At 39.4% G+C, this 26,393-nt stretch overlaps 1 protein-coding gene across 2 annotated transcripts in view; it reads left to right on the top strand.

The window, feature by feature from the left end:
- The window catches only part of PDZRN4 (PDZ domain containing ring finger 4), a 180,312-nt gene extending 172,938 nt beyond the window's left edge, over nt 1-7,374 (top strand). Inside the window, exons 7-8 of one of the 2 annotated variants that reach the window (XM_066591747.1) lie at nt 2,943-3,059; nt 5,450-7,374. In XM_066591747.1, the coding sequence (XP_066447844.1) occupies nt 2,943-3,059; nt 5,450-6,973 (1,641 nt within the window). In that variant the 3' untranslated portion in view covers nt 6,974-7,374. The remainder of the gene's footprint in view (nt 1-2,942; nt 3,060-5,449) is intronic. The other variant, XM_066591748.1, reaches the window with a different exon arrangement.
- The last annotated feature ends 19,019 nt before the right edge of the window (nt 7,375-26,393 follow it).

The following is a 26,393-nucleotide window of genomic DNA, read 5'->3' as shown; positions in this document are numbered from 1 at the left end:
CTTTTTGAGGGCTTTACTTAAAAGTTTTTTTGGATAGAGGTGGGCATAAAAAGCATAATTCTAGTGCTGTGTACAGTATTTTTTTTCTGATGATGTTCACAGTGCAGGATGAATAATTAATTATTTTAATAGATTAAACATTAACAGAAACAGTAATACCGAATATGTTTATTTTTTGTTTTGATTTTTTTGTTAAAAATGGGAGAAAAAGTTTTTTAAAGTTTTAATATTTTTATTTTTTGTAATAATTAAAATTTCCCATAGGAGACGTGAACTAGTGAGTGTTTAGTATTGCAATATATACTCATTGTGAAAAAAAAATTAAGCATCTAGAAGAAGTTGTCGGAATCGATTGAAACTTTATATGTGTGATTGTAAGATTGTTTTAAGAAAATGGCTACAACATTACAGCAAAAGGATAATTTTTTGCAGAAAACTGAGCACTTGAAGAGGGTCTCTAGTACCCTGTTGGGCCTTCTCTAGCTTGGATGCAAAATGAGATATGAGTGAACATGGAGGCATACACTCACCTTCAGCATATCAGTCTATATTTTCTGTAATTGAGGCTCTAGATCATGCAAACTCATAGGCTGTACAAGGTGGCATCCCAGATGATCCCATACATGTTCTTTTTATGAAAAGTCTGGCAACCAGGCAAACATAAAAAGTGTGGCAATGCAGTAGAGGTATTCCTGTGACACCCTTGCTGTGTACAGCTGAGCATTATCCTGCTGGAAAATGTCTCTTGGAAGCCCTGCCATGAGAGGCAATACATGTGGCTGCAGGATGTCCTGAATATATCACTGAGCTGTCATTGTCCCTGGTACTACTCCTAGGAGTGACCAACTATCATATGTAATGGCCTCTCAGACCATTACACCAGCAGTGGGGGCAGTGGGCCACTCCACATCAAAGGCAGAATTGAGGCGCTCATCCCTAGGACTTCAAACACAAGCACAGCCATCGTGAGTGCTTAAACTAAATTTGGATTCATCACTGAAGACAACCTGTGTCCACTTCATAGCAGTCCAGTTTCATTGGTCATGGCACCACTGCAAACAGAGGTGACGGTACATGTTAAAGCCAGTACATGCAATGGACACTGTGAGACCAAATGTCCTTCAGAAAAGCAACCGAAAATAGTTCCGACAGGGGCCTGTAACCACCCTGATAACATCTGTCTCTGGATGGGGGACAACAAAACAGTTGGAGCTCGTGTTTCTCAGATGACCAGACAGTACTCTCTATTAGTGGTCTGTTGAGGGTGTCCAGTCACTTTATGTACATGCCCTCATGCATCCACTGGTGCCAACACCTACTAACAGTTTGGTCAGAAATGCCCAAGTGGTGAGCAATTTATTGATACGACCATCCAGCTTCTCGCATTTCAATAATGAGCCCCCTTTTCAAACTCAATTAACTTGGCAAAATCTGTTCTATTGTGTTGTAGAGGCATTTCTAGTAGTCAACAAGTAGAGTACACATAAAGTAGAATCTGAGAGTCTTTTTAATAGGTCTCAAGGGAAAAGGCGTGTCATCACTTTACAACTCTAATTATTTGCATATCAGCCTGAGATGTAACTGCATGCCAGGTTATGCAGTAAAACTACAACTTCTCTTCTAGGTGCTTGATTTTTGTTGACAAAGAGTATGTTATAATTGTGCAGACATTCTATTGAGCCCTGCTGTAGGTAGGGCTTAATAGTCAAAAATACATGGCAGCCCTGAGGACCTTCAGGAGGCTCAAGGCTGCCGTGACACCTGAGAAATACCTCTCAATCTCATTGCAAGAGGGAGCCCTTGTGACAAGCATCCTTTTCATGATGTATCCATTAAACAAATGTCATTACAGCCAATGGGTGACAGATGCATTAAACAAAAGCCTGACAGTGGCATCCATCCCTTATAAACATCTGTTTTATGAATATATCATGAAAAAGTATTGAAAAGCTCATGACATAAATGTTAAACAACTACTTTTATAGTCTGTGGGTGATGGATGCCATTGTTAGGCAACTGTCACAGCCTCTATTTAATGTACATGTTGGGGGGTTTTCCCACTGTAAACGTTAAATGGAGGTCAAAAACACAATTTGAAATAGCTTTAAGTGCATTGCCATACTCCTTAAATTACCTGTAAGTGTTGCAGCGCAGATATAATAGGTAATGTGCCAGTCTAGGTAAAGAGCACCCTAGAGTCATGTGCACCAAATGTATTAAGAGTCACACACCTTTTAAAAATTTAGCGCATGTTTGGACAATTTGTATGCCAGATTGTGAAATCCACACCAGCTATAAACTGGGATAGAGGTCTACTATAACTTATGCCAGTTTCTACCCTAAATTATAGTAAATCTAATAAGTTGTGAAGACTATGTGTTCTTTTCCAAACCCAACTAAAGCCCCATTTACAGAGGACGAGTGTCGGGCAGACGATACCCGACACTCGTCCCAGTGTCTCAGCGCTCCCGTGCTTTTTTCAAGCATTTGGGAGACTTAGATATCTGTATGAAACTGTCCATTGATTCTAAGCCAAACTGGTATTGAGTTAAAAATAATGTCATCATTTTCCAGCACATTTAGCTTTGAAGTGAAAATTTTAAATAATGTTGTATATTAGCTCCATACTTGGCAATATCCTGGCCTACACCTGATACCAGAAAGAGCGCACTAAACATACAGATTTACAACTGATTATTGCTGCGTACCTCTTTTACAAAATATTACAGGATCTTACAGATTATCAACAAATTAGTCTTATTGTTTATGTGCAGGATGAAAGGCAGTGGAAATGAATATGTTTTCATTATTATTTTGGTGCAAGGCAAAATCTAAAAAGCTTGTATTTGAAAAGAGTCATTATGATGAAAGGAAGTGGTCAGGCGTTGCTATTAGGGCTTACACCACATTACAATGTGTTAGCACTAATGTATTCTTTACAGCTGGATGAAGGCTGGCTTGATGATGAAAGGAATGAATTCTTGGAAGAGTTAAACATGCAAATACTGGAAGAACAACGTCATGAAGCAATGCAATACCCAGCTAATGAAGTGCAACAGGTACAAATTACTAAACATCATCGTCTTTCTCCTAATTTACCCTACGAATGAAAAGAAACAACAAAAACTGATCACTTCTCACAATAGATACAGATGCCTTATTAAGGACACTATTCTTTTATATTGGATTACAATGTCCAACTGCCAAGAGCATATTTAATTTCGAAAGTCTGTTTCCTGTGTATAGGATTTGTCTTCCTGCCAATAGAAGTATTCCTATAATTTGTACTAGACGTAAAAGCACTTAGGTGGAATCAACTAATGTATACCTACTTTAAAAAACACAGGTTATTTTTAGTTACAGCTAAAATAATAGTTGGAATATCCGTTAGAATTAAATGGAATAAGTCAGAAAAAATGAATAAGAACTGTAGTCATTTGAATTTGTAATAAGCAGCAGTAATATAACATTATTGTCAATGCAGCACTGGCACTAACATTTTGTATCACACATAAATACACAGTTTAGAAAACGTAATATGAAACAATATTGTTATTGTTCTCAGTTCAGTACTTATTTTTGTACATGCAGAGATTTGCTAACTACTTACATTTATACACTATAAAGGCCATTTTACATGCAAACTCAATTCGAATGAATATACAACCAATACTAATGTAGCAATTGTATGTTGTTAACCCAGCATGTATTTACAGTGAAGAATAATTGGGTAGTTGTGATTGTTCGTTGAAACAGCCATGCCTCTAGTCAACCATTCTGCCACTGTTTTCTATTCAGTAAATCATACATTGTCTGCTTATACCAAACGATGCATGATAATTTTCAGGTCCACATGAAAGATTCAATCAGTGCTAATTTAAAGGCCCATTTACACAGAGCGATGATCGTTCAAAGATTGCTCAAACAACAGTTTGAGTGACAGCTTTGAGTGATCATTTTGCATAAACTATTAAGTAGCTACTCAGCGACTTAATAGCTTATTAGCGTGCAAATGAAGCCTTTAGCTAAATGCAGTTAATAGCTGGAGGGCTCTTATCTGCTTTCAGCTCCTCTGTTCTCCGACGGGTAACAATGCTATCAGCACTACCGGCAGAGAACTTAGTGTGCGGTCCTGATAAGACTCCACAACTATTTTTAGGTTGACCTGAATTTAACGATCAGTTAGGAGCGCACGAAACGTCCACGATGGCTGCGCATTTAGACACAACGATGATCGCTCAAACGATCACTTTTTAGCAATTTTTGAGCAATCATCGCTCCGTGTAAATGGGCCTTCACAACTAATCGCTGATTGTTTGTTCACTGCATGCACTTACACATTACAATTATCATGCATCCTACTCAATCTATTGCTGATTTGCATGGTAAGTGTTACATGCAAAAAGACTCCTAAGGCTGCCATTGGAAAGAGCAAATTATGGACAAATTTGTATACACTTAAAGGGTTTATCCACCAAAACAAATATTTGAATGCATAGGTTGGACTACTGGAACTCAAAGGAATTCTGAAAACTGCCCACCTCGTGTCCCCTAGATTGGGGATGAATATGTGTGACAACCTCTCCATTCTCTGTCTATAGAAGCAACCAAGTGATGTGCTCCATGATCTCACTGAGTCCCATAGAACTGAGTGAAGCAGTGGTCATGCACACACAGCATTGCTCCATTTTTCAGGATTCGGGGAAAGGTGGCATTCTTACGTACCCTGGGAGTCCCAGTGGTCAGACCCCCAGTGATCAAATATTTATGACCTATCTACTTTTTTACGGAAAGAATAAAAACATGCTAAACTATTTTAGCCATCAAAATTAAGGTAACAAATAGAATCTTGACATATACCATTACAAGTCAGTGGAGTCTGTTGGTGCCATTCTGATCCATTGCATCACAAATTCAGCACCACATTTTGTAATAACCAAAAGCCATAATGCAGATGTGTTAAAAAAGACCAGATACTCCCTTTGTAAAAGAGTAATGTGGCAAATTAGTTGCAGAAATTTCTTTGATTTTCCAATTAACTTAAATTTGACTTGCTGAAATCCATGCACATGGTACAGAAACATTCATATGTATGGAAAAGATTTCCAGTTGCAGAAATTTTCTGCAACAAATCTGCTGTGTGTGAACTTGCCCTAAGTCACAACAAGCATTTTTATTTAGTTACAGAACATTGATTTAACCTTGCTAGACAGGTTCTTTGGGATGGAGAAGCTTTAACTCTTTAAAAAAGTCCCGTATGAACTCTACATTTTCATAACTTTCTGTTTCCAATGCACAGACGAGGAAACCCTGCCTGTGTAAGCACTTTTACTCACTGTAAAATTGTAAATCCTTTATTTCTTTTAAGGCACAATTCCATGCTCTATTTAATATTGCCTATGTTGCAAGTTACTAAAATGAGTTAATAAAAATATTTTCTTTCCTTCAGCTAAAAAAGCCAGAGGAGGAAGATGGTACAACTGACACAGCAACTTCATCATCCAATAACCATGAAAAAGACAGTGGTGTAGGTCGCACTGATGAAAGCCTGCACCATGATGAGAGCTCGGAGATAGAAAATACACTCAAAGATCACAACATTAACCATCTGCAGAAAAATGCAGACATAAGACAGAGTCAGAGTACCTTAGATAGCAATGAAATGCAATGCAATGAAAGTTTGGTGTCTCTGGATTATGTAGATTCTGATCTCACCGTCAATCAAGAAGAAGAGTGTGATAGGTTCAGGCAATTGCTAGAGCTTAAGTGCCAAATACGGAATCGAGGAGAATATGACTTGTACTATTCCAGCAGCACCATTGAATGTAGCAGATCAGAGCATGGAGTAGAGCATGAGTTACAACTTTTAAATGAGGAGCTTAGAAGTATTGAACTTGAATGCCAGAGCATTATGCAGGCACACCGACGCCAAAATGTCAGTAATCAGAGTGCAGACATTTGGGAAATTCATGATGACGAATTTTGTGATTATGATACCAGCATTGAAGTACAGAGCAGTAAAGTAGGCAATATCAGAGAACACACAGGAAGATCTGATAAGGACAGTTCCAGTGCTTATAATACAGCAGAAAGCTGTAGAAGTACACCTCTGACAGTAGACAGATCTCCGGACAGTTCTCTTCAAAGAATAATCAGTATTACAAACCGTAAAAATCTCAGAAGCACTATTGTTACAAACCATTTATCATCTGGACTAAGCAGCATTGACAATACCCCTTGCAAATCTAAAACCAATGAAAAAAGATTTAGTACAGAATGCCAAGGAAATATGTTAGGCTGCAGTACATTCTTAGATCACAGGAAGCAAAGCTCGGAGGAAATTCCATATCTTTCCCCTTATCACAGTTCAGCGTTTAGACATGGAAATATACCTGTCCATGCAAGACATTATCAAAGTTACATGCAACTCATCCAACAGAAATCAGCGGTGGAATATGCACAAAGTCAAATAAACCTAGTAGCAATGTGCAAAGAGTCACAGAGGTCAACAGAGCCGAGGATGGAATGGAAAGTGAAAATAAGGAGTGATGGTACAAGATACATTACTAAAAGGCCAGTGAGGGACAAACTTCTTAAAGAACGTGCCTTAAAAATCAAGGAAGAGAGAAGTGGAATGACCACAGATGATGATACAATGAGTGAAATGAAGATGGGACGTTACTGGAGTAAGGAGGAGAGAAAACAGCACCTCATGAGGGCAAAAGAGCAAAGAAGGAGAAGGGAATTTATGATGCGTAGCAGGTTGGAATGTCTTAAAGAAAGTCCACAGAGTGGCAGTGAAAGCAGAAAAGAAGTTAGTATCATTGAACTGAGTCATAAAAAAATGATGAAAAAACGTAACAAAAAGATACTGGATAACTGGATGACAATTCAAGAACTTATGACACATGGAGAAAGGTCTCCTGATGGAGCAAAAGTACATAATGCCTTTTTATCAGTCACTACTGTTTGAGTAGGGCTGTTAAGGAGTAGACTACCTTGTTAGGTAGAGTGTGATTGCCTCGTTCAATGTGGCATTTTATATATTTTGTGACTGTTTATAGTTTCTCTTTTGTAAACAAACACTTTTACATTTTCTTTTTCATATATTACTACTTTCTTTATCAATATGGAATTATTTGCGAAGATCTAAAAAGGTTCATTTTTTATTATGGAAATTTGAAGAAGCCATTCGTTTTATTAATATATCTATTGTAAGTGGAAATTTATTTCTCTAACTTTTTTCTTTTTTATACTTTCATGATAACATAAAGTAAATACCAAAATAAAACTTTTTATATTCCTGGCTATTGTAATACACGCAAAGTTTGTAATGTACCACATCTCATCTTATACTTCAGACACATGTTTGATTGAGACGGTGTACATTGAATATGTATTTTACAGCTGTATTTGTCCAATTAAAGTGTCATTTGGCAACCTTGCCAAGATTTGTGTTGGCATAAGTCATGTAGCTAGATATATCTGTGGAGATGGATTCAAAATAAATTATTATTCATCATTGCTGATAATGACTGTATTAGTTTGAGTTTACTTTTCAAATATATGAATTTATTGGATGCAATCACAAAATGTAAGAAACATACTCAGCACATTAAAATCTATGTAGCTGAGCATCCAATGTACTTAAGTACTTTTGGGCAGTATCAATTCAAAAAAATTTAATTTTTATTTGGAACTGTCTAGTCCCTGTGGGAAACCTATGCAGGCAAGGGGAACATATAAACTCAGTCTAAGGCTAGGGCTACATGAGGACTTTGGCCATGATACAGATCACGCACCTTAAGATTGCAGTGTAACTCTGCAACATTGCAGCATAATGTAAATCAATGCAGTTGTCATGTGGTTTGGAAGCTGCCATGATCAACAGATCTAAAAAAATACAGCAATTTTGGATTTCTTGTGATCTGTGAGTCACTGTCGCAGCAACATGCAATTCACAGTGACAGTATTGACTCCTATTATGCTACAATGTTCAGGGCTGTACTGCAATTGTTGGCCATGTGACCATTGTTCTTGCCAAATTTACCATGGACCCCTAGCCTAAAGATAAAGCCTTCAGTTACTGGCAGGAAATACTGACATAAGGCAATCAGTCTCCTAGACAAACAAAGATGGCTGCATTGATTCTCTGCCTACCTGATGCACACTATGCATTAGTATACATCATTAGTAAAAGACACTACATGCTGCTTTGATTGGCCAGAGCTGCTCATGTTAGTAGTACTAGCCAGTGAGAGCAGAATGTAGCATCTTAGACTACTGATGCATACTAGTGCACAGCATACTTCTAGTAGTCAGAGAATCAATGAGAGCATCTTTGATTGTCCAGGAATGGAGGATCATTTTAATGACTCATTGTAATCTTTCAGGGTGGTCATTAATCTAGAAATAAAAATGTCTTACATTTTCCTTGGTTGTGAAAATTGTCAATTTCTCTAGATTATCCATTAGTCACCCAATCACAATGGTTCTGAGTGTACTATTATATTGAAAATTTATTCCCAAAACTGAAACAAAAATATATTCTAGTTGGCAGAGACTTGTTAGGTAAATTCAACGGTTTCCTTCATATGCTGTCGGGTTCCAAATTGAAATAGCTTGTAGGACCCGCCGGGAGAAAGCAGTGACACAGACAGGTCTATGTGCAAAGCAATCTACCTTTATTACATATGACACAACTTATATAGTAACATGACGCAGGGCAGGTTTTATGCCCGATGAACTTGTTTTTACATAAGCATACTTTGTTGGTTAGAGATGTTATATTAGATTGAACAATAACTTGTGCTTTCACATTCCAATGTTACATTCCGTTGTTAGTTCCAGCTAAACAGGATATGCGATTAGTAACTTTTTTTGCTAGCAGTATGCCCAGAAAATCCTGTTTAGCTTTGTCAAGAAGTGGTAGACAAGACAAAATCATATTCAGGCCTGAGGCATTCACAAATCCCCCATTTAAAATTGTCAATCGAGAAAGAGTCCATAAGATGATGGTACGTTTTAGGGTTCTATTCCACCCATGCCAGACTTATCCATTATATTCTTCAATTCTTCTTGCCGCATTTCCATCAATAAGGCTCTTTAAGATGGCTGTTTTAACTATATCGTAGGGGCAGCATCTCCAAATTATTGGCTTGTCTTGTTATATTGCTGAATATCCAGAAATTGCAAACACTCAGAATAACAGAGTAAAACGTATTAACAAAGGATGCAATACAAAATTCATAACTTTTCCTGCTATGGGCGACCAATCTGTAAATATATCATACCAATGGTGACCTGTATCCATCTGTATCATTGTACCTATGCTGATAAGTTCATCTGCCACCCAAACCATCTGTTTCTCCAAATCTGCCAATGTAAGATTAATGGCTTCTAAATGCTTTTTCATCTGTTCAGTGTTTCTCATAACGTTAATTACCTTCTGAAGTGATATTGTTATATTAGACATCGGTAATATATCTGGATGCCAATAAAATCTTAACATTATTTCAGCATCGGGGAGGAAAGTATGTACTTCTGCAAACCAGTATAACAGGGACACATTCTGTAAACATCCTGAAGAGGGTGTAGTCAAATTGTACATGGAGGTGGTGTTTTTCTAATTTGTTACCATACAAATATATTGTGGTCCTATTTCTATCATCATGTGATAGGTAATTGGCAACACTCTCCAGTTGCATATACTGATTGAATGTTGCAACAAACATGGCTCAAAATCTCCTGTCCCCTGACCACAAACTAGACCATCTTAGGTTTTAAGAGTTGTCTATTTTATGTGTACTATTATTTGTATCCACCATTACACCTTCAAATTTAGATAAGCAGTATTGTGCTGGGTATAGTGGTGGACCAAATAATAAAGATAAAACTTTAAACTTGCACATCAGATTGGTGCTTTTTACCTGGAAATATATCATAGAGCCTGTACAATACTCAGTTGTGCATTCTACACTGTCTATTTTAGGCTGTATCTATGCTCCTTTAGGTATCATATTTTTGAATATATTTCTTCATAATCTTTAATTTTTGGTAATGAGGTCCGACTGTGCTTTTTCTCTTTCACCTAGCATATACATATATTGCAGACTACATTGTGTGTATTTCATAAAATCGCTTACATTTGCAAATAAATTATACTGTAATGCAAAGCTGAAATTAAAAAGAGTTAATACATCTTTATCATTACCGAGCATAAGGTGTTGGGGAAGGAACAAGGAAGGCATCCATTGTGCCTGAACATTTACCAATTTCAAAACATCCTGTTCTACCCCAGCCATTTTATTCTTCATCACCTCTAAATCTATAGAGTTCAAAACCCCTACTCCTGTAAAATGTACACCTCTGTCTGACTCAATCACCTCCAGTACCCCATACTTGCAGATTACCTCATTCATGAGCTTCTTTGTGGTTATTTGCGAGGTTGCCTTGGTAACAGGGTAGGCCTTAACCCAACCTGAGAAAACATCAACAGCAAGCACATATTCATACTTCCCAACTGGTCGGAGCAGAATGTAGTCAATTTTCAATCCCTGATATGGGTAGAGTGGCCTAGGCAAGTGTTTTTGTGGTGCATTTACCTTCTGTCCCATGTTGCTCATGGCACAGATCATGCAAGATTGGACAAATGATGCAGCAGCTACAGAGAATCCAGGAGCTACCCATCCTTTATCAAGCATTGACATCACTGCTGCTTTTGATAGGTGTGTCTTTCCGTGTGTCAGCTGTGCCATCATGGGGCACAGGGACCGTGGTAGGCAAGTTCTATTGACTGTTCGCCATACGCTGTCCTGTTCTGTCGCTCCCATCTTAGTCCATTTATCCTTTTCTTCCTTGCTGGCTTGTAACTATCAAGTCCTTAGCATATCAATGTCCAAGTTTTTAACCGTGTCTAAATCATTGTCTCTGACTTGTGCTGTCAGTATCTTCGTTTCTTCTTCGACGTCTTGAGGGCTGCTGCCTTTGCTGCACCTTCTGCTATGGTGTTGCCTTTTGCTTCTTTGGTGTCGGCTTTGGTGTGTGCTTTCCCCTTAAGGACTGCTACTTCTTCAGGTAACAGGAGGGTTTCCATGAGACTCTGTACTGCTGCACTATTCTTAATTGGCTCTCCTGCTGAAGTAAGAAACTGTCTGGCCTTCCATATTGGGCGATAATCATGAGCGATGCCAAATGCATACCAGGAATCAGTGTAAATGTTTGCTATCTTACCTTCTGTCACTCTATACGCCTCAGTGAGGGCTTTTAGTTCCACTTCTTGTGCTGAGACATGCGGAGGCAATGCTTCTGCTTTTAGGGCATCTTGTTGTGTGACCACTGCACATCTGGTATGGAATTTGTCCTCACCCTGATACCTGGAACCATCTACAAAAAGCTCAAAATGAGGGTTATTCAAAGGTGTTTCTGTCACATTTTCAAATTCTGCTGTTTCTTGTTGCATTACAGCTAAACAATCTTGTGCTTGCAGTTCATCAGGGTCAGTATTTTGCAAAAATAAGCTGTCTCACCTTTCCCCTTGTGTTACTCACCCATTGGAACCAGGATACTCGATAGGAAGAAGAGTAGCCAGGTTCAATGTAGTACATCTCTGAAAGGAAATGTTAGATGGCATTTGAAGAGCACATTGTAATCTGATGTGCCTGGCTAGAGAAAGGGGCTTTAGTTGCACTTGTATCAGTATACCTTGGATATCGTGGGGGGGTTTTACCACCAGGGGGTTATCTAACACAATGTCTAATGCTTTGTCTACCATGCTTTGAACGGCTACTATGGCTTGTTCACAGGAAGGAGCACCCCTAGCTATGGGATCTAAACTTGCTAAATAGTATCCCACTGGTCTTGTTCTTCTATTTTCCCTTTAGCGACTTGTGCATCTGTGGGCTGTTCACCATCCTTCTGTTGGAGAAATTTTCTACACTCCCGCTTCAAGTGCCCAGGCTTGCCTCAGAAATGGCAATTAAAATTATGTTTAGGGCGGGCACCCTATCTGCTTCTGCTTCCCTCTGTGTTGTACTGCATCACCATAACAGAGCTATTTTTTTTTTACTTATCTCCTATAGAACACAGAAACTTCTCTAGACAAATAATTGAATTGTATAACAGGTTTCACTGCCTATAACCATCTTCTTTTGTGTGCAAATAGCCTGGGCTCCTGTGTCTATTAAAAATTAACATAGTGTAAAATAATTGCCCCACCTTACAAAACTGCAAATTCTCACACACACTGGGGCTTTATTCATTCATATACGGACTGATAAGTTTATCATGTGAAGTAGAAACTGGGATTGTATTAACTGTACCTAGGACTGCCAACAGTGAACAAAACACACACACACACACGATGTGATGCTCGAGAGTTCGTTTCGAGTAACGAACCCCATTGAAGTCAAAAGCCGTCTCCATTGAAAGCAATGGGCTGCCGGCGAGCGTGAGATGAATTTTCGGGAAGGGCTTAAAAATATAAGCCCTTACCAGAAAAAGAAAGATTTTAGTGTAAAAAAGAATAAAAATGCAGGCATTCTCTTCAATGGAGCCGCTGCTGCTGCCGGCGACTCCATTGAAGACAATGGTCAGCTGGCACACCTGAATTTTTTTTCAGGGAAGGGCTTTACATATAAGCCATTCCCTGGAAATGAATTAAAAGTGATTTAAAAAACAAAAAAAATAGATACTCACCTCCCTTCAACTGCCGGGGCACAGCCGCGTCTTCTCTTGCTGTCCCCTGCACTGTGGTGCTGAACTGCTGTCATTCAGCTGAGAGCTGCGCTGAGCCAATCAGAGGCAGCATTCACTCACCCATTCATTTTTTTTTATTTTTACACATTTCTGGATGAATTGCAGGGAAGGGCTTATATATTTAAGCCCTTCCCGAAAATTCATTGTGCGATTGCCGACAGCCCATTGGTTTCAATGGAGCCGGCTGTATTGCCGGCTCCATTGAATTCAATAGGCTAACATCGTTCTGCCGGGACAAGGTGAGTATATTTTTTTTTTACTTTTTACACATTTTAGGATGATTTTCAGGTAAGTGCTTATATTTTTAAGCCCTTCCCGAAAATTCATCCCGCGCTAGCCGGCAGCCCATTGCTTTCAATGGAGCTGGCTGTATTGCCGGCTCCATTGAATTCAATGGTCAGTGCTCGTTTAATCGAGACGAGCACCGCGTGGTGCTCGTCTCGAGTAATGAGCATCTCGAGCACCCTAATACTCGAACGAGCATCAAGCTCGGACGAGTATGCTCGCTCATCTCTACTGTTAAACCTTCTTCTATATCTTTACTTGCTACATTTACCGTAATCCATTATCTTTAACTCATCCAGCATGACTTTCTGCAAACCTATCCCAATGCTGAGGGTCTCGTGTTCCCGTTCCCCAATATCCCACCTGTTTCAACAATTTGTCACATCCTTTACTTACTGCATCCCTGTCTTCTCTTTGTTTCACTGCTTCCCTTGCAGTCTTCCATATCTTATCCTCTTTACCAGCAGTATTGCCCATGGTTGGCGGCTTACGTACACCAAGAGGCGGGCTTTATTCCCGATGAACTTGTTTTTACATAAGCATACACTGTTGGTTAGAGATGTTATCTTAGATTGAACAATAACTTGTGTTTTCACATTCCAGTGTTACATTCTGTTGTTAGTTCCAGCTAAACAGGATATTCGATTAGTAACTTTTTCTGAGTTGTACTGCTAGCAGTATGCCCAGAAAATCCTGTTTAGCTGTGTCAAGAAGTGGTAGACAAGACAAAATCATATTCAGGCCTGAGGCCTTCACCGACTTTAACCCTTTCACTGCCAAGCATGTATCGCCTATGTCCTTGCAGAGTAACCAAGTAACTTCAGTAACCAAGAACGCATGAAATGCATTCTTTCTATGGCTAGATTTCAGACCATACTACATATAGAGCTTTGATTTTAATTTTGTTTTAAATGTACAAATCTCAACCATCAGATATAAGAGCCTCTTTCTTGAATTGCCCACATTTTCACACAAGGAAACCTTAGCGAGCATCGGCGAAATACAAAAATGCTCGGGTCGCCCATTGACTTCAATGGGGTTCGTTACTCAAAACGAACCCTCGAGCATCGCGAAAAGTTCGTCCCGAGTAACGAGCACCCGAGCATTTTGGTGCTCGCTCATCTCTAATAAGAGGATAAAGTAGGAGCTGCATACACTTGCAGCTATCACTGCAGTCCTTATTCCGGACTGTACTTCTACAGTCTGTATGTCAGGACATATCTAGGATTATGATTTTGATTTAGTTTAAAAACAAGTTATGGAGAGCCTGTTAATATTTTAACATTACAATGCAAAGTTTTCCCACACAAGGGCAAGTGACCGCTATATTACAAGTCAGTATAAGTACAGATAATAATATCATCAGTATAAGACTATAATATTGTACTATAGAGACAATACAGGCACATTTCCTAAAGGAATTAAAGGCTCAGGTAAACACATTATTTTAAAGGTGTCTTGAACAAGGTAGGCAAAAACCCTGAACATAAACATAAACAAAATATGCATAGAAAAAGTGGGTTAGCTGTTACAAAAGATAATGTATACATTGGGAATATCCTCATTAAGAAGTAATAGACTGAGTCCCCTGACAATCCAAGGTGATCTATGCAAGGTTGTCATGTTTTCTGGAAAGCTTCATTAGTGTTAGTTCTATAACAATTTTTCTTATAGCAACATTTGAGATATTCTTTTCCTGACTGCATGTAAAGACAATGAAGATGCCTTCTATTGAGCAGCTGTGTATATTCTGTCCGAAATATCAATGTGTTGGGTCAGTGTGTGGGATTGATTTTTAAGCTTGGTTGGCTTACTTCCCCAGGGAGAACAGTTTGTGTTTTGGGGAACTGTAAATTCAGTACCCTGGAAATTAGGCCAAATCCTGGTTTGCTTTAAAGCCAAGACGCAGGTCTTAGTGGGACCTGGCCTGAGATACAGCAAGATAAAGTATGCTCCCTTCTTCCATGTTCATCTGGGTTCAGATCCTGCTGTGTTCTTGCATAACTGTAAATCACTTCAGGAGAGGAGTAACATGAACTTTTATTAATGATATCACTCCCATGAGTCATAAAGCACACTTTTTCTCGGAAACATATGAGGATCTTTTTTTCCATCAGAAAATAAGTGAAGGATGATATAATTTGTTCATCTAATCACTCTTCTTGACATAATTTGCCACTTTATTAAGCTACTGGAACACAGCATCAAAAAAGTTGCACAAACAATTGGACCACATACAGAAATATTAATACATTTTACACATTTTACATTGCCCTTACAGGGGTTTTCTCATAAAAAAAAATACAAGGCTTACCTATTCCTCCCCAGGCAGCATTCTTCAAGAATCTTCTCCTCGCTGATCTTCTCCAGTTCTCTGGGTCACCTCACTGCAAGCCGGCCGGATCCTCTTCTTCTTGTTAAGGGGCATTCTTTCTCTGCATTCTTCTTCCGGCAAGTCAGCATAGATTACTTCACTAGTGATGTAATGCTCACTGCCTAGGAAGGAATGCCGATTTATTGCCAATACTGCGCATGTGCGCTGTCTGGCTGCGAGAGTTTATATATTATTGCAGAGAGACAGTGCAGCAATAGCTCGGGACTCCCTGCTAGGCTGTGAAAGCTACGTTACTAGTGACGTAGCGTACATTGCCTCGCTGGAAGGAGACTGCCGAGAATGGACGCTTCGTCACTGGAAGAAGAAGAATCAGCTGGCTAGATGTGAGGTGACCTGCGGGACTGTAAGAGGCAGGAGAAGATCGGTGGGGAGAAGATGCAATAAGAAGACTGACGGGTAGAATAGGCGAGTAAAGAATTTTTGTTTTCTAATGACAGAACCCATTTAAGCTGTCTGCAAATGATCTTTGTTGTAAAATATGTGTTATACGCTACATTTATAGCGATTACAATTATGACTAGAAAGGAATGTTTCAAATGTTTTTTGACAGATAGAAAACATTTCCTCCGTCAGAAAAGGCATTTTCACTACACAACACTAGAACCTCTCATGGATCATTAGAAGTAGAGTTATGGTGCTCTGACTCTGGTTCTGCTGAACTGCAAGAACTTTTGCGGTTGCATCCATAATATGGGGGCAAAAAGCACCCATTTCATGCCTGCTTAAAAGCAAACTTAGTTAACACATTGCATTAGGTTTAGGGAATTACAGGTTTACAGTTTGTATAATGGGATGGAAATTATATACCTCTATAACCCTCAATTTAACTTACATGCAAAAATTGCTGAGGACATTCCTGCAATTTTGGCACTTCTTCAACACATGCACTGCTGAATGAAGACGTGTGTGGTATTTATGAACATCTTACAGTTTCTACAGAGTATATTGTACGAATAAGGAGCCTGCTTGAGTCTACATTTTACTTGCAAATTTGAATATTCATGTAATTTTTTCCACATAATCACTGTTTGATGCAAGGTTTCCTGAAGGTGGTTGTGTGTATAAATTATTGCCATTGTATACAAAGTATACTGTGTGCTTGCAATAAAATTTAGATTTTGTTATTCTGCTAGCTGTTTGTGGTATGCAATATATGTATCCAATAGAGATGAGCGAGCGTACTCGGATAAGCACTACTCGCTCGAGTAATTGGCTTTATCCGAGTATCGCTGTGCTCGGGGCTAAAGATTCGGGTGCCGGCACGGAGCGGGGAGCTGCAGGGGAGAGCGGGGAGGAACGGAGGTAAGATCTTTCTCTCCTTCTCTCCCGCCCGCTCTCCCCTGCTCCCCGCTGCGACTCACCTGTCAGCCGCAGCGGCACCCGAATCTTTAGCCCCGAGCACAGCGATACTCGGATAAAGCCAATTACTCGAGCGAGTAGTGCTTATCCGAGTACGCTCGCTCATCTCTAGTATCCAACACATTTGTGGATGACAACCAAATATTGCAATCCCTGTTACAGTATTTTTGAGAGCAGAAGCTCTTGTTGATTGTGCTACATATGAACTTTGCACAGCTTATTTGCACGGATCTATTATTTTTTATTGTTTTTATGTGTATACCACTGCTTGTATGTGAGTACAATGTGAGTTTTAGGTACAAATGTATGTTCATCACATTAAAAAAAAAATCCTGTTTGTCACGAAGTTATGTGACAAGTGGACATGGCTGTCAACAGCACATCACAAAACTTTTCTGCTATTAGCACATATATAGGGCATATATAAAATATATATATATACTATTTTTTGGGCTGTTATAGATGTGGCAATACCAATTATGTGTAGTTTTTTTGTTATTTAAATTTTTTTCAATGTGTAAAGCATTATGCAAGGTGGAAAAACAACACATTTTTACATTTAGAGTCAGCAAAGACTGTGGCATCTATGGGGTTAAACAGCATAGAGAAGTGATCAGATGAGTAAGTGCTCATCTTCTCACTAATTTTTTTGGGAAAAAAATACCACCATATTGACAATCAGGCAGCAAATTTGCTCTCTGATTGATAAGGAATGAGGGGTAAGAGCATTAATAGGACTCGCTGCTATCCCTCCTGTCAGACACTTGAACAGACAGCAGACAGGGAATCACAGATCTTTTCAGTGATGCCTTCTCTTTCCCCACTGTCCCCCTGCTCTGCATACAGACTGCAGTAACAACTATAAATTCAGTATTACTGACCCCACTTTAAATGGCTGTATCTCTAGTTCTACCTTGACTTTAAGATGATGCTGGTAGCACTGATAAAAGCAAAACTACAGCCATTTAAATAAAAACAGGACCTGTTCGTCCAAAACTGTAATGTCCTTTTAGGTAGGACAAACAGAATTTGGGGTACACTGTAGGGCGTTAATTAAACATCACTAACTACAAGTTATTCATTTTCAACGTCAGAATAAAATAAACATATTTAGTATAATACTATTTAATTTCTCTTCTTTTTACTTTTGTACACGATACTACCACATTATCATGTTTATATTTCCAATTTTAAACCAATAAGTTACAGCTGCGTCCTCAGAAGTGGGGTTCGCTGACATTATGTTATGTATTCTCACAAGCAGTAACGGAAACTCACTTTAGCTTGTAAATTTATTTCTCATTAGGACCAATGAAGGCTTAAATTATCACCAAACTTGGAGACAATTTGACAGCCAATGTGATAACTAACAAAAATGCAAAACACTTTATGCACCTAAAATCACTCTCTTGTGCTGTATACATCCCTCTAGAGAGCTGGCCATTAGAGGTCTTACTTTTTTCTAATTTGCCGTCCACTGCATATTGTCAAGCAAAGTCCATCTTTATAATCAAGACACAAGGATAGAACACAGGAAGTGGAGGTTGGTGTTGTTTTGTGCTAGACGTCTGTGGAGAGGAGAGCAGAAAGAGGAAACTGCTGTGGAGGGATAAACTCTGGCGGGCATAGCTGCTGCTAATAATGAGTGTATTTCAGCATCTCACAGCTGCCAAGATCCCATCTACACTGCTTGGTAGTTCTCTAATGTACTCAATGATGTTGTTATTTACATATGTCCTATAGGTAGTTAGGGAACAGAATCTGCAGTTTTCTCCACGTGTGGTGTAAAGAAGACAGCACAGCAGTTAGCTTCCACCTACCAACTCAGGGAAGACTAAAAATCATAGATGAGGCCTGCAGAGGGAAAAATTTGTGATATATGTAGTATAGAAGTCATGTAATATACAAGTCATATAATGGGTAGTGGCACCTTATTCTGAAAGGTCATCTGAAAATGTATCTCGGGAAATTAGAACTAAAATAATCAATTTGCATATAGAAGGGTAAACTGAAAATAAAATTAAAAAAAAAAACAATGGCTTCCAAATTTGGAACAATTTGCATAATTAAGATACAGGACACAAATGCTTCAGAAAAATCTGTGAGAGTCTTTTATTCCACTTTGAAAAGAAAAAAACAAAGTTATGGGTCTGGAAGGGATGTGACACTACAAATAATCTGTCACTGAAAAAAGGAGATAGTTAAAAATTAGAAAATGTGTACCAGAATACTGAAACTGGACATCTGTGGAGTAAGGCTTCATAGATTGATGAGTCTTTAAGCAATGAAGGACTCTTTGAACCATGTCTACATTCATCAGTCAAACATGGTAGAGGATCAGTACGAGTTTATGGAAAATAACATCTGCAGGGGGTGATTTATTTTTGATTGAAGCTATGATGATTGCGGATAAGTTCAAACAAATTTCAATACAACATGCTACAGAGAGATGATGGCCCTATGTACAACTGTTGTTAGGATCAAGACCTACTTACCAAATGAAGAAACTACAACTTCTAAGACTAAACTTTTCAGGTAAAAAAATACTCCTTAAGATATATTGAAAGATTTTTCAACGCAAGTTTTCCAAATAGAATGAAAGTTGTTATAAAAGCAAGAGATAAACACACAAACTACAAAAAAAATCTAAATGTAATTGCTGAAGTTTCTGTGTAATTTTCTGTAAAATATAGGCTTTCAGTTTATTTTTCTTGAATCTAAAGGTTATATAACTTTTTTTAAAGGTAATTATATTTTTGTTGAAAAAGTTTAGTAAAATATATATTTGTTTTTCAGAATCTATTTTTTAAATACTTTTTATTGAACAAGAAAGGATTCTTACAATATTACAATTTTAATGATTTAACCCCTTGAGTGGCACGCCCGGAAATTTTCCGGGACGAGCTCCACTGCTCATAGTGACATAGCCGGAAGATTTCCGGGCTATGTATCACTATGGGAGCTGCAGAGCACAATGCCACAAGCTGTGACAGTGTACTCTGCCTGCACAGACCCACATAGAGCAGTGCAGGACTTTGAAAAACCAGTAGAAGATATTGCAGATGTGCCGGCAATCTCCTGGTTTGTTTACAGGTTGCCATAGAGACCATCGGCTTGTCAGAAGCAAGCCGATGGTCTCTGTGGCAGGGAGAGCTGGTTGTTAGCTGTCAGAGGACAGCTAGGTACTAGCTCTTACAGCAGAGATCAGAGAAAACCTCCGATCTCTGCTGTGTTAACCCTTTACATGCTGCAGTCTATGTGACTGCAGCATGTAAAGGGCTGTCACTGCAGCATGTAAAGGCCTGTCACCATCGGACCCCCGGAATGTGATCAGGGGTCCTGATGGGTCCCTGTGGAAGTCCCCTAAAGGGACAAAAAAAAAAATAAAAAAAAAAAAAAAAGTTTAAAAAATTATAAAAAAAATAATAAAAACACTTGTCTCCCTTTACTTTGTAAAAAAGTCAAAAATACAATCACACATGTGATATCCATGCGTCGTAATGACCCAGAGAAGGAAGTTAATGCATTATTTAACCCCTTAATGACATGGCCCCTTTTTTTCTTTTTTCCCCATTTCTTTTTTTCCTCCCCCCTGTTTAAAAAATCACAACTTGTCCCGCAAAAAACAAACCCTCACATGGCTATGTCAATGGAAGAATGAAAAAGTTATGGCTCTTGAGACGCAACTGCAAAATTAGTTGAAATTCAATGATTAGACCATTTTAAAAAACCTGCCCTGGTGGGCACGACAGGGTGGTAAGAAACCCGCCACTCAAGGGGTTAATGGGATGATTTAGTGAATCCTGAACTGAGCAGGGGCTTGGACCATATGACCCTCGAGGTCCCTCTCAACTTTACCATTCTATGATAACTAACAATTCAAAATCTTTTCAAAAGATAATTGTAGCTGATAAACAATTTTACATATAAAGAGCTCAATTTATTTTTTTAAATTACAAAAAAAACATAAACATAGCAAGATGGTGGCTTGCAAATATATGCAAAAATCAGGGAACACGGTCTGGTTCACAAGGTTCAATGTAATCGAAACGCATTCCCCAATCATCTTGATGTAAAGAGGACTATTGTTTAATAAAGCAGGAAGATATTTTCATGAAGCCCGTGTTCCCGGATTTTTTCATATTTATGCACTAACGAAACCACTGGGACTCAGTGGTGAAGGGCGTGGATATACTCCTGCGGAAACAAAGAGCATGGCAGTCAGAGGGGGATAATAGGTTTGGAAATTATTATGCATTTCCATGCTGTGATCCCAGCTTCAATAGTAATATAAGCAGATTTAGGTACAGAAACTCCCAGAGTTATTAGTCCTAATAAAACATCACATATATAAATGTTCTCTATATTCACCCAATGCTTTGTGACAGTATTGGCTTTCCAATGTCTGTCTTAGTCAATTATAGTTCCATAGCAGTAATAAAAAGCTTGTGGTAATGGCTAATGCCCACAGATGTATTTCTGCTGTGTACCCCGCTGCGGCGGAATACCGCAGCTATTAGGTTCTATTGAACCTAATAGCTTTTCTGCCTGTCAGTGCTCACTTGCGTGATTCTGCCACGGATTTCCGCTGCAAGAAAAAATTGCAGCATGTTATTTCACCGCGTTTTTCGGCAGCAGAGGTCCATTAATAAAGTATTAATGGAGACTGTGTAAAGATGCGCGTTTTTCCACAATCACCAGCGGGGACTTTTTGTTTACCACTGTGGTACTTCCGCAGCGTAAATCCACGGGCATATCATGCTCCGTCAATGGGCATGAACCCTAAGCCTAATCCGTCTTTATGGATGGAAAGATATAAAGTGTGGGCTGCCGTACAGTGACGTTGCCCTTTCCAAACATGTTTCTTAATAATTGTTGGTAGTTGATGGAAGTAAGACATTGGAATAGGGATAGGAAGATTCCTAAACTTTTTTAGGATATTCAGAATTTTTAATATCTTGATGGTTACTATTCTGCCGATTTACTATGCTTCATATTTAAGAAAATCGGTTAAATAATGCTCAATATCTTAGAGTAATAGAATATAATTATTCACAAATAGTGGGAAGGATAGGTTAATCTCTAAATAGGTAAGTGATTCAGATACCCAGGGAAATGAGAATTTGCTTTTTAAACTGGAAATGAAGTCCGGTGTATACATACCTAAGATTTGGTGATGATTAGCTTGTAATGAGAAATGCTGCTACATTTAGTATTTCTAAGGCTTTGTTCCCACGAGCATATATCGGCCGCCGCTTTCACGGCCGACCGATATACGCTACGATCTGAGGAGTAAAAACTCATAAACGGGCGCACAAACCTAATGTTTGAGTATCTGTTCAAATGGCATGAGCCCTGGTGCATTTATGCAGAGGCCGCCATGCAGTTGCCCCTTCCCCTTCCCTCCCCCTCACTGGCTCACCTCCACTCTCCTCCCTTCTGGCTGTTTTCAATGGGAGGGATGGAGTTAAGTTCCCCCCCCCCCCCCGCCCCTTGTCAGCAGCTAGCAATTGGAGGAGACGGGACGGGGTGGTGCTTAGCTCCCCCCCACCCTGCCCCTGCTATTGCAATGAGCTGGAGGGGAGGAGAGAAGAGGGAGGGAGTTTAGCTGTCGCGCTGCTAAACTCCCTGCCACCTCCCTTCTCTGGCCGCTGTCATTTGCTCCCATATGAGCCTATACAGCGGCCGACGTATTCCGGCCCGAAAGATAGCACCATGGCTATCTTTTGGGCCTGACATAAAAGTGTCCGCTACTATGTTGGCCCGACCGAACGCTTTTGCATCGCTGGAATACAGACATGTGATCTGATGCATTGGAATCCAATGCATCAGATCGTAGCGTATATCGGTCGGCCGTGAAAACAGCGGGCCAGTATACGCTTGTGGGAACAAAGCCTAACACTGCAGGTAATGAAGCTTCTGAGTTGGTAAAGGCTATAATTAGGTCATCCACAATTAAAACTATTTTGTGTTTTCTTCCCCCTATAGTAATTCCATATACAGCTTTTGCATTCCTTACCCATTCCGCTAAAAGCTCCATGACCAGAGTACATATTAAAGGTGAAAATAGCTTACCTTGCTGAGTGCCATTGAAGTTATTAAATGTTTTAAAGGTGTATCCTAATTTTAGTACAGCAGCAGATGGGAGGGTGAATAGTGCCATAATTGATTAATATCCTACTCCAGATATCCCAAATTCGAGAATTTCGCTTAGGTATTACCAATTACTTGGGTCAAACACCTTCTCTGCATTAAGGAAAATAAATAGAGAAGTCTACATGTTTTCAATAAAGTTAATAATGTTTACAAATCTACCGATACCATCAACAGAGTACCTTTAGCAAATCCTACTTGATCTTAATAAACCAGAGTGGGTAAAATACCCACCAACCTAGTTGCTAAAATCTTTGAATATATTTTTAAGTCCATATTAGGGGGGAAGTTATCAGGTTTATCTGGGATTGTTTAGTGAGTGTAATAATCATCATATATAACATCTCTTTGGGGATTTTACCCATTGTTTGTATATTGTTAAAAAGAGAATATGAGGGGATAAGGCAGACTGAAAAAACTTTATAGTAACCATTTGTTAAACCGTCAGCACCAGGAGTTTTATGCGGTTTAAGTGACTTGATAGCACTATTAATTTCTGCTAGAGATATAGGGGCAGATAATATTTCTATCTGCTGAGCTGACACCTGAGGACTCAGTCAGATGAGCGACTTTTTTTGTGCACCTATGTGCGCAAAAAAATGCGCTCCATGCATGTTAAAAATGTGCGTGACTGCAGCTCTTTGCTCATGGCTTTCAATTGGGTCGGCGCTACTGCCACCGGCCCCATTGAAAGAAATGAGATGCAAGCAGCCCCTACAGTGATTTTCAGGGAAGGGATTGAAATATAAGCCCTTCCAGGAAAATCATTCCTAGCTGCTAAAAAAAAAAAAAAAAAAAAAAACATCACCTCTCCACCGCTGTCGGGGCTCCAGTGTTTCTTCTCCTGCTAGGGATTTAAAAATCCCAGACTCCTAAAAAGGCTGCGTCTGATTGGCTGAGTGCTCAGCTATTCATTGAATGACAGCTGAATTTGATGAATGGCTGAGCACTGCCTCTGATTGGCTGAGCGCTGTGAACAATCACAGACAGCACTCAGCTATCATTCAATTGTAGATGGCTGTATTTCAGGCATGCAGTTGTTACGGCAAGACTGATCTTCCAAATCTGCCACTTTTAATTTCAGTGCTCCTACCTCCTCCTCTAGGACATTATTTATATCCACTAATTTATTGTGAGCTTTTGAGAATTTGAGATATCGAGCTATCAAGATATTTTAGATTCAATGTGAGCAGTACGGTCTCCTAGTGCTGTAAACTCTGCTTGTATGTTTTAAAAGCAGCATTAATGTTTTTCTGGAGTGATGCTCTCAACTCCGGCAACATAGATTTAAGACATTGGTTTGAGGGAGGACAGAGAGTGATCGTACTGCAGCAAGTTCTGCAGAATAATGTGTTGCTGATCAGATACAACATATGCAGTTACCATTTCAGAGTTAGCTGCAGCAATTATGTCTAGCAGGTTTGGGTCCTACTTTCTGCACTGTGAGCTCCAGCAGAGGTGCAGGGTGGAGAGAGGGCGAATTACCAGAGCTCCCTTGAGAAGGATCAGATGATGAAGCAAGTGAGGACACTTGTGAAGCTCCAACACTACTGCCCTCTGATCACTGAGCATGCTGCTGACTCCATTGTGTGATCGTGTGGTAGGTAAGAACTGTGAGTCTTGAAGAGTTCAGGTTCTTTTTTTGCTTTCCCCATGATACAGGAGCACTAGAAAAGATATGTGGCCACCAGGGACCCACAAAAGATGCTGCAGAGAGCCCGTTTTTAGCCCATGGAAATGGAGCTAGTGAATATGAAGCTCACTGCATGTGCTGCAGGCCACACATCTATAATCTTTTTGAGTTTATTTATATGATTATAGGTTTGGCCGTTTTGCCTGAGCTGCTGCTATGAGCTGTGAAGAGTATTTCAGAGCTTCCCTTTTCATATCACTCACATGGACATGGGGAATCACAGGCAAAAAATGTCTTATTCGCTTCCATGGGACGGTTTTGTAGACATGATCTGTCACATGTGCAAAGATCACTGAGCAGAGAGGGGGTTGGATGAGCTGCTTCCATTATCAAGCATTTGATCCTGTACTATTTGCACCCAGTCTTATAGCAGAGATATTACCTGCTCTTGTAATCCTGCCTGTTTTTAACATACAGCTACAAGGGAAAGAAAAAAATAACTTAACTTTTTTAAATTACTTGGAGATCTGCATTACTAATAAAGTGTAGTCAAATTGTTATTAAAGTCCTGATTATAGACAAAGACAATCTGATTAAACTAATGGTTCACAAACAGTTCTACTGTTGAAGTCTTTTTACTGAGCATATTGAGTAAAAATTTATAGAGCAGGGAGAAAACGTAAGAGTCCATTTAGACGGGACGAATGCTGGGCAAACGATGCCCGACACTCCTCCCTGTGTATTCTCGCTCCCATGCTCCTGCATGGGAGCTATAAGCGCTGTCTCGCTCACAGAGCAACCAGCAGAGGGGCAAGGAGGCTGCAAGAGATTTCTCTGCTTGCGCTCCCCCGCCCCTCTCCATTGACTTAAATAACGGCCGTTCAGTACTGAACAGCTGCTATATACATTGGACGATAAGCAATCAGCTCATCGTCCATCATTTATGCTGCATAAACGATAGACCATGAGCTGATCACTCATGGTTCAGTGTAAATAGTGGCCAATCAGTACTGAACGGCCGCTATGTTATGTCAATGGAGAGGGGTGGGGGAGCGCGAGGAGAGAAATATCCTCTAGCCTCCCCACTGAGAGCTAATGATACTAGCTCCTGTGCAGGTACACGAGAGCTAGTATGTACAGGGATGAGTGTCAGGCATTGTTTGCCCAACATTCGTCCCGTCTAAAAGGGCCTTAACTGAACCTTTGTGTTAATGTCTTCTCCAAAAGCTAATTGGCAAAATGTGTTTAATTGAGGAAATAAGATTGAAAGTGTTTGGTTTCATAGGTGCTTTGCTCGTTAAATAAAGGCACATAAAGCCTGGTTACTTACGAATCTATACTTCTCAAAAAATATTTGTAACTGTGATACATGCCTTGAACAAAACAACTTGCAGAAGACTTTATAAGATGTGTTACACAAATTCATGAATCTGGAAAAGCTTATGTAAAATAGAGGAAATGTAGGACTGTTACTACTCTTCCTAGGAGGGGGCATCCTGTGAAAATCACTAAAGAGATCTTCAAAAGATTCTACAAGCTGTAAAAATCTTATGAGAAAAACACTGAGTAAGTCTCGTGATCATGGAAGGACACCACGGCTATCAAAAATAAAAACATTGAGGCTCATCTCAAGTTTGTTTCCGACAATGCTTTTGGGAAAATATTCTATGGACAGGGGACTAAAGTGGAACTTTTTAGTTCAAATGTACAACACTGTGTTTGGAGGAAAATGAACAGTGCACACCAATACCAAAGCCTCATCCCAGTGGGAAAACATGGTGAGGGAGCATCAAAGTGTGGAGCTACTCTGCT

The sequence above is a fragment of the Eleutherodactylus coqui genome, chromosome 2 (genome assembly GCF_035609145.1).
Source record: "Eleutherodactylus coqui strain aEleCoq1 chromosome 2, aEleCoq1.hap1, whole genome shotgun sequence".
Classification (NCBI taxonomy): domain Eukaryota; kingdom Metazoa; phylum Chordata; class Amphibia; order Anura; family Eleutherodactylidae; genus Eleutherodactylus; species Eleutherodactylus coqui.
The sequence above is the reverse complement of the archived record's forward strand: the minus strand, read 5'-3'. Positions and strand labels throughout refer to the sequence as shown.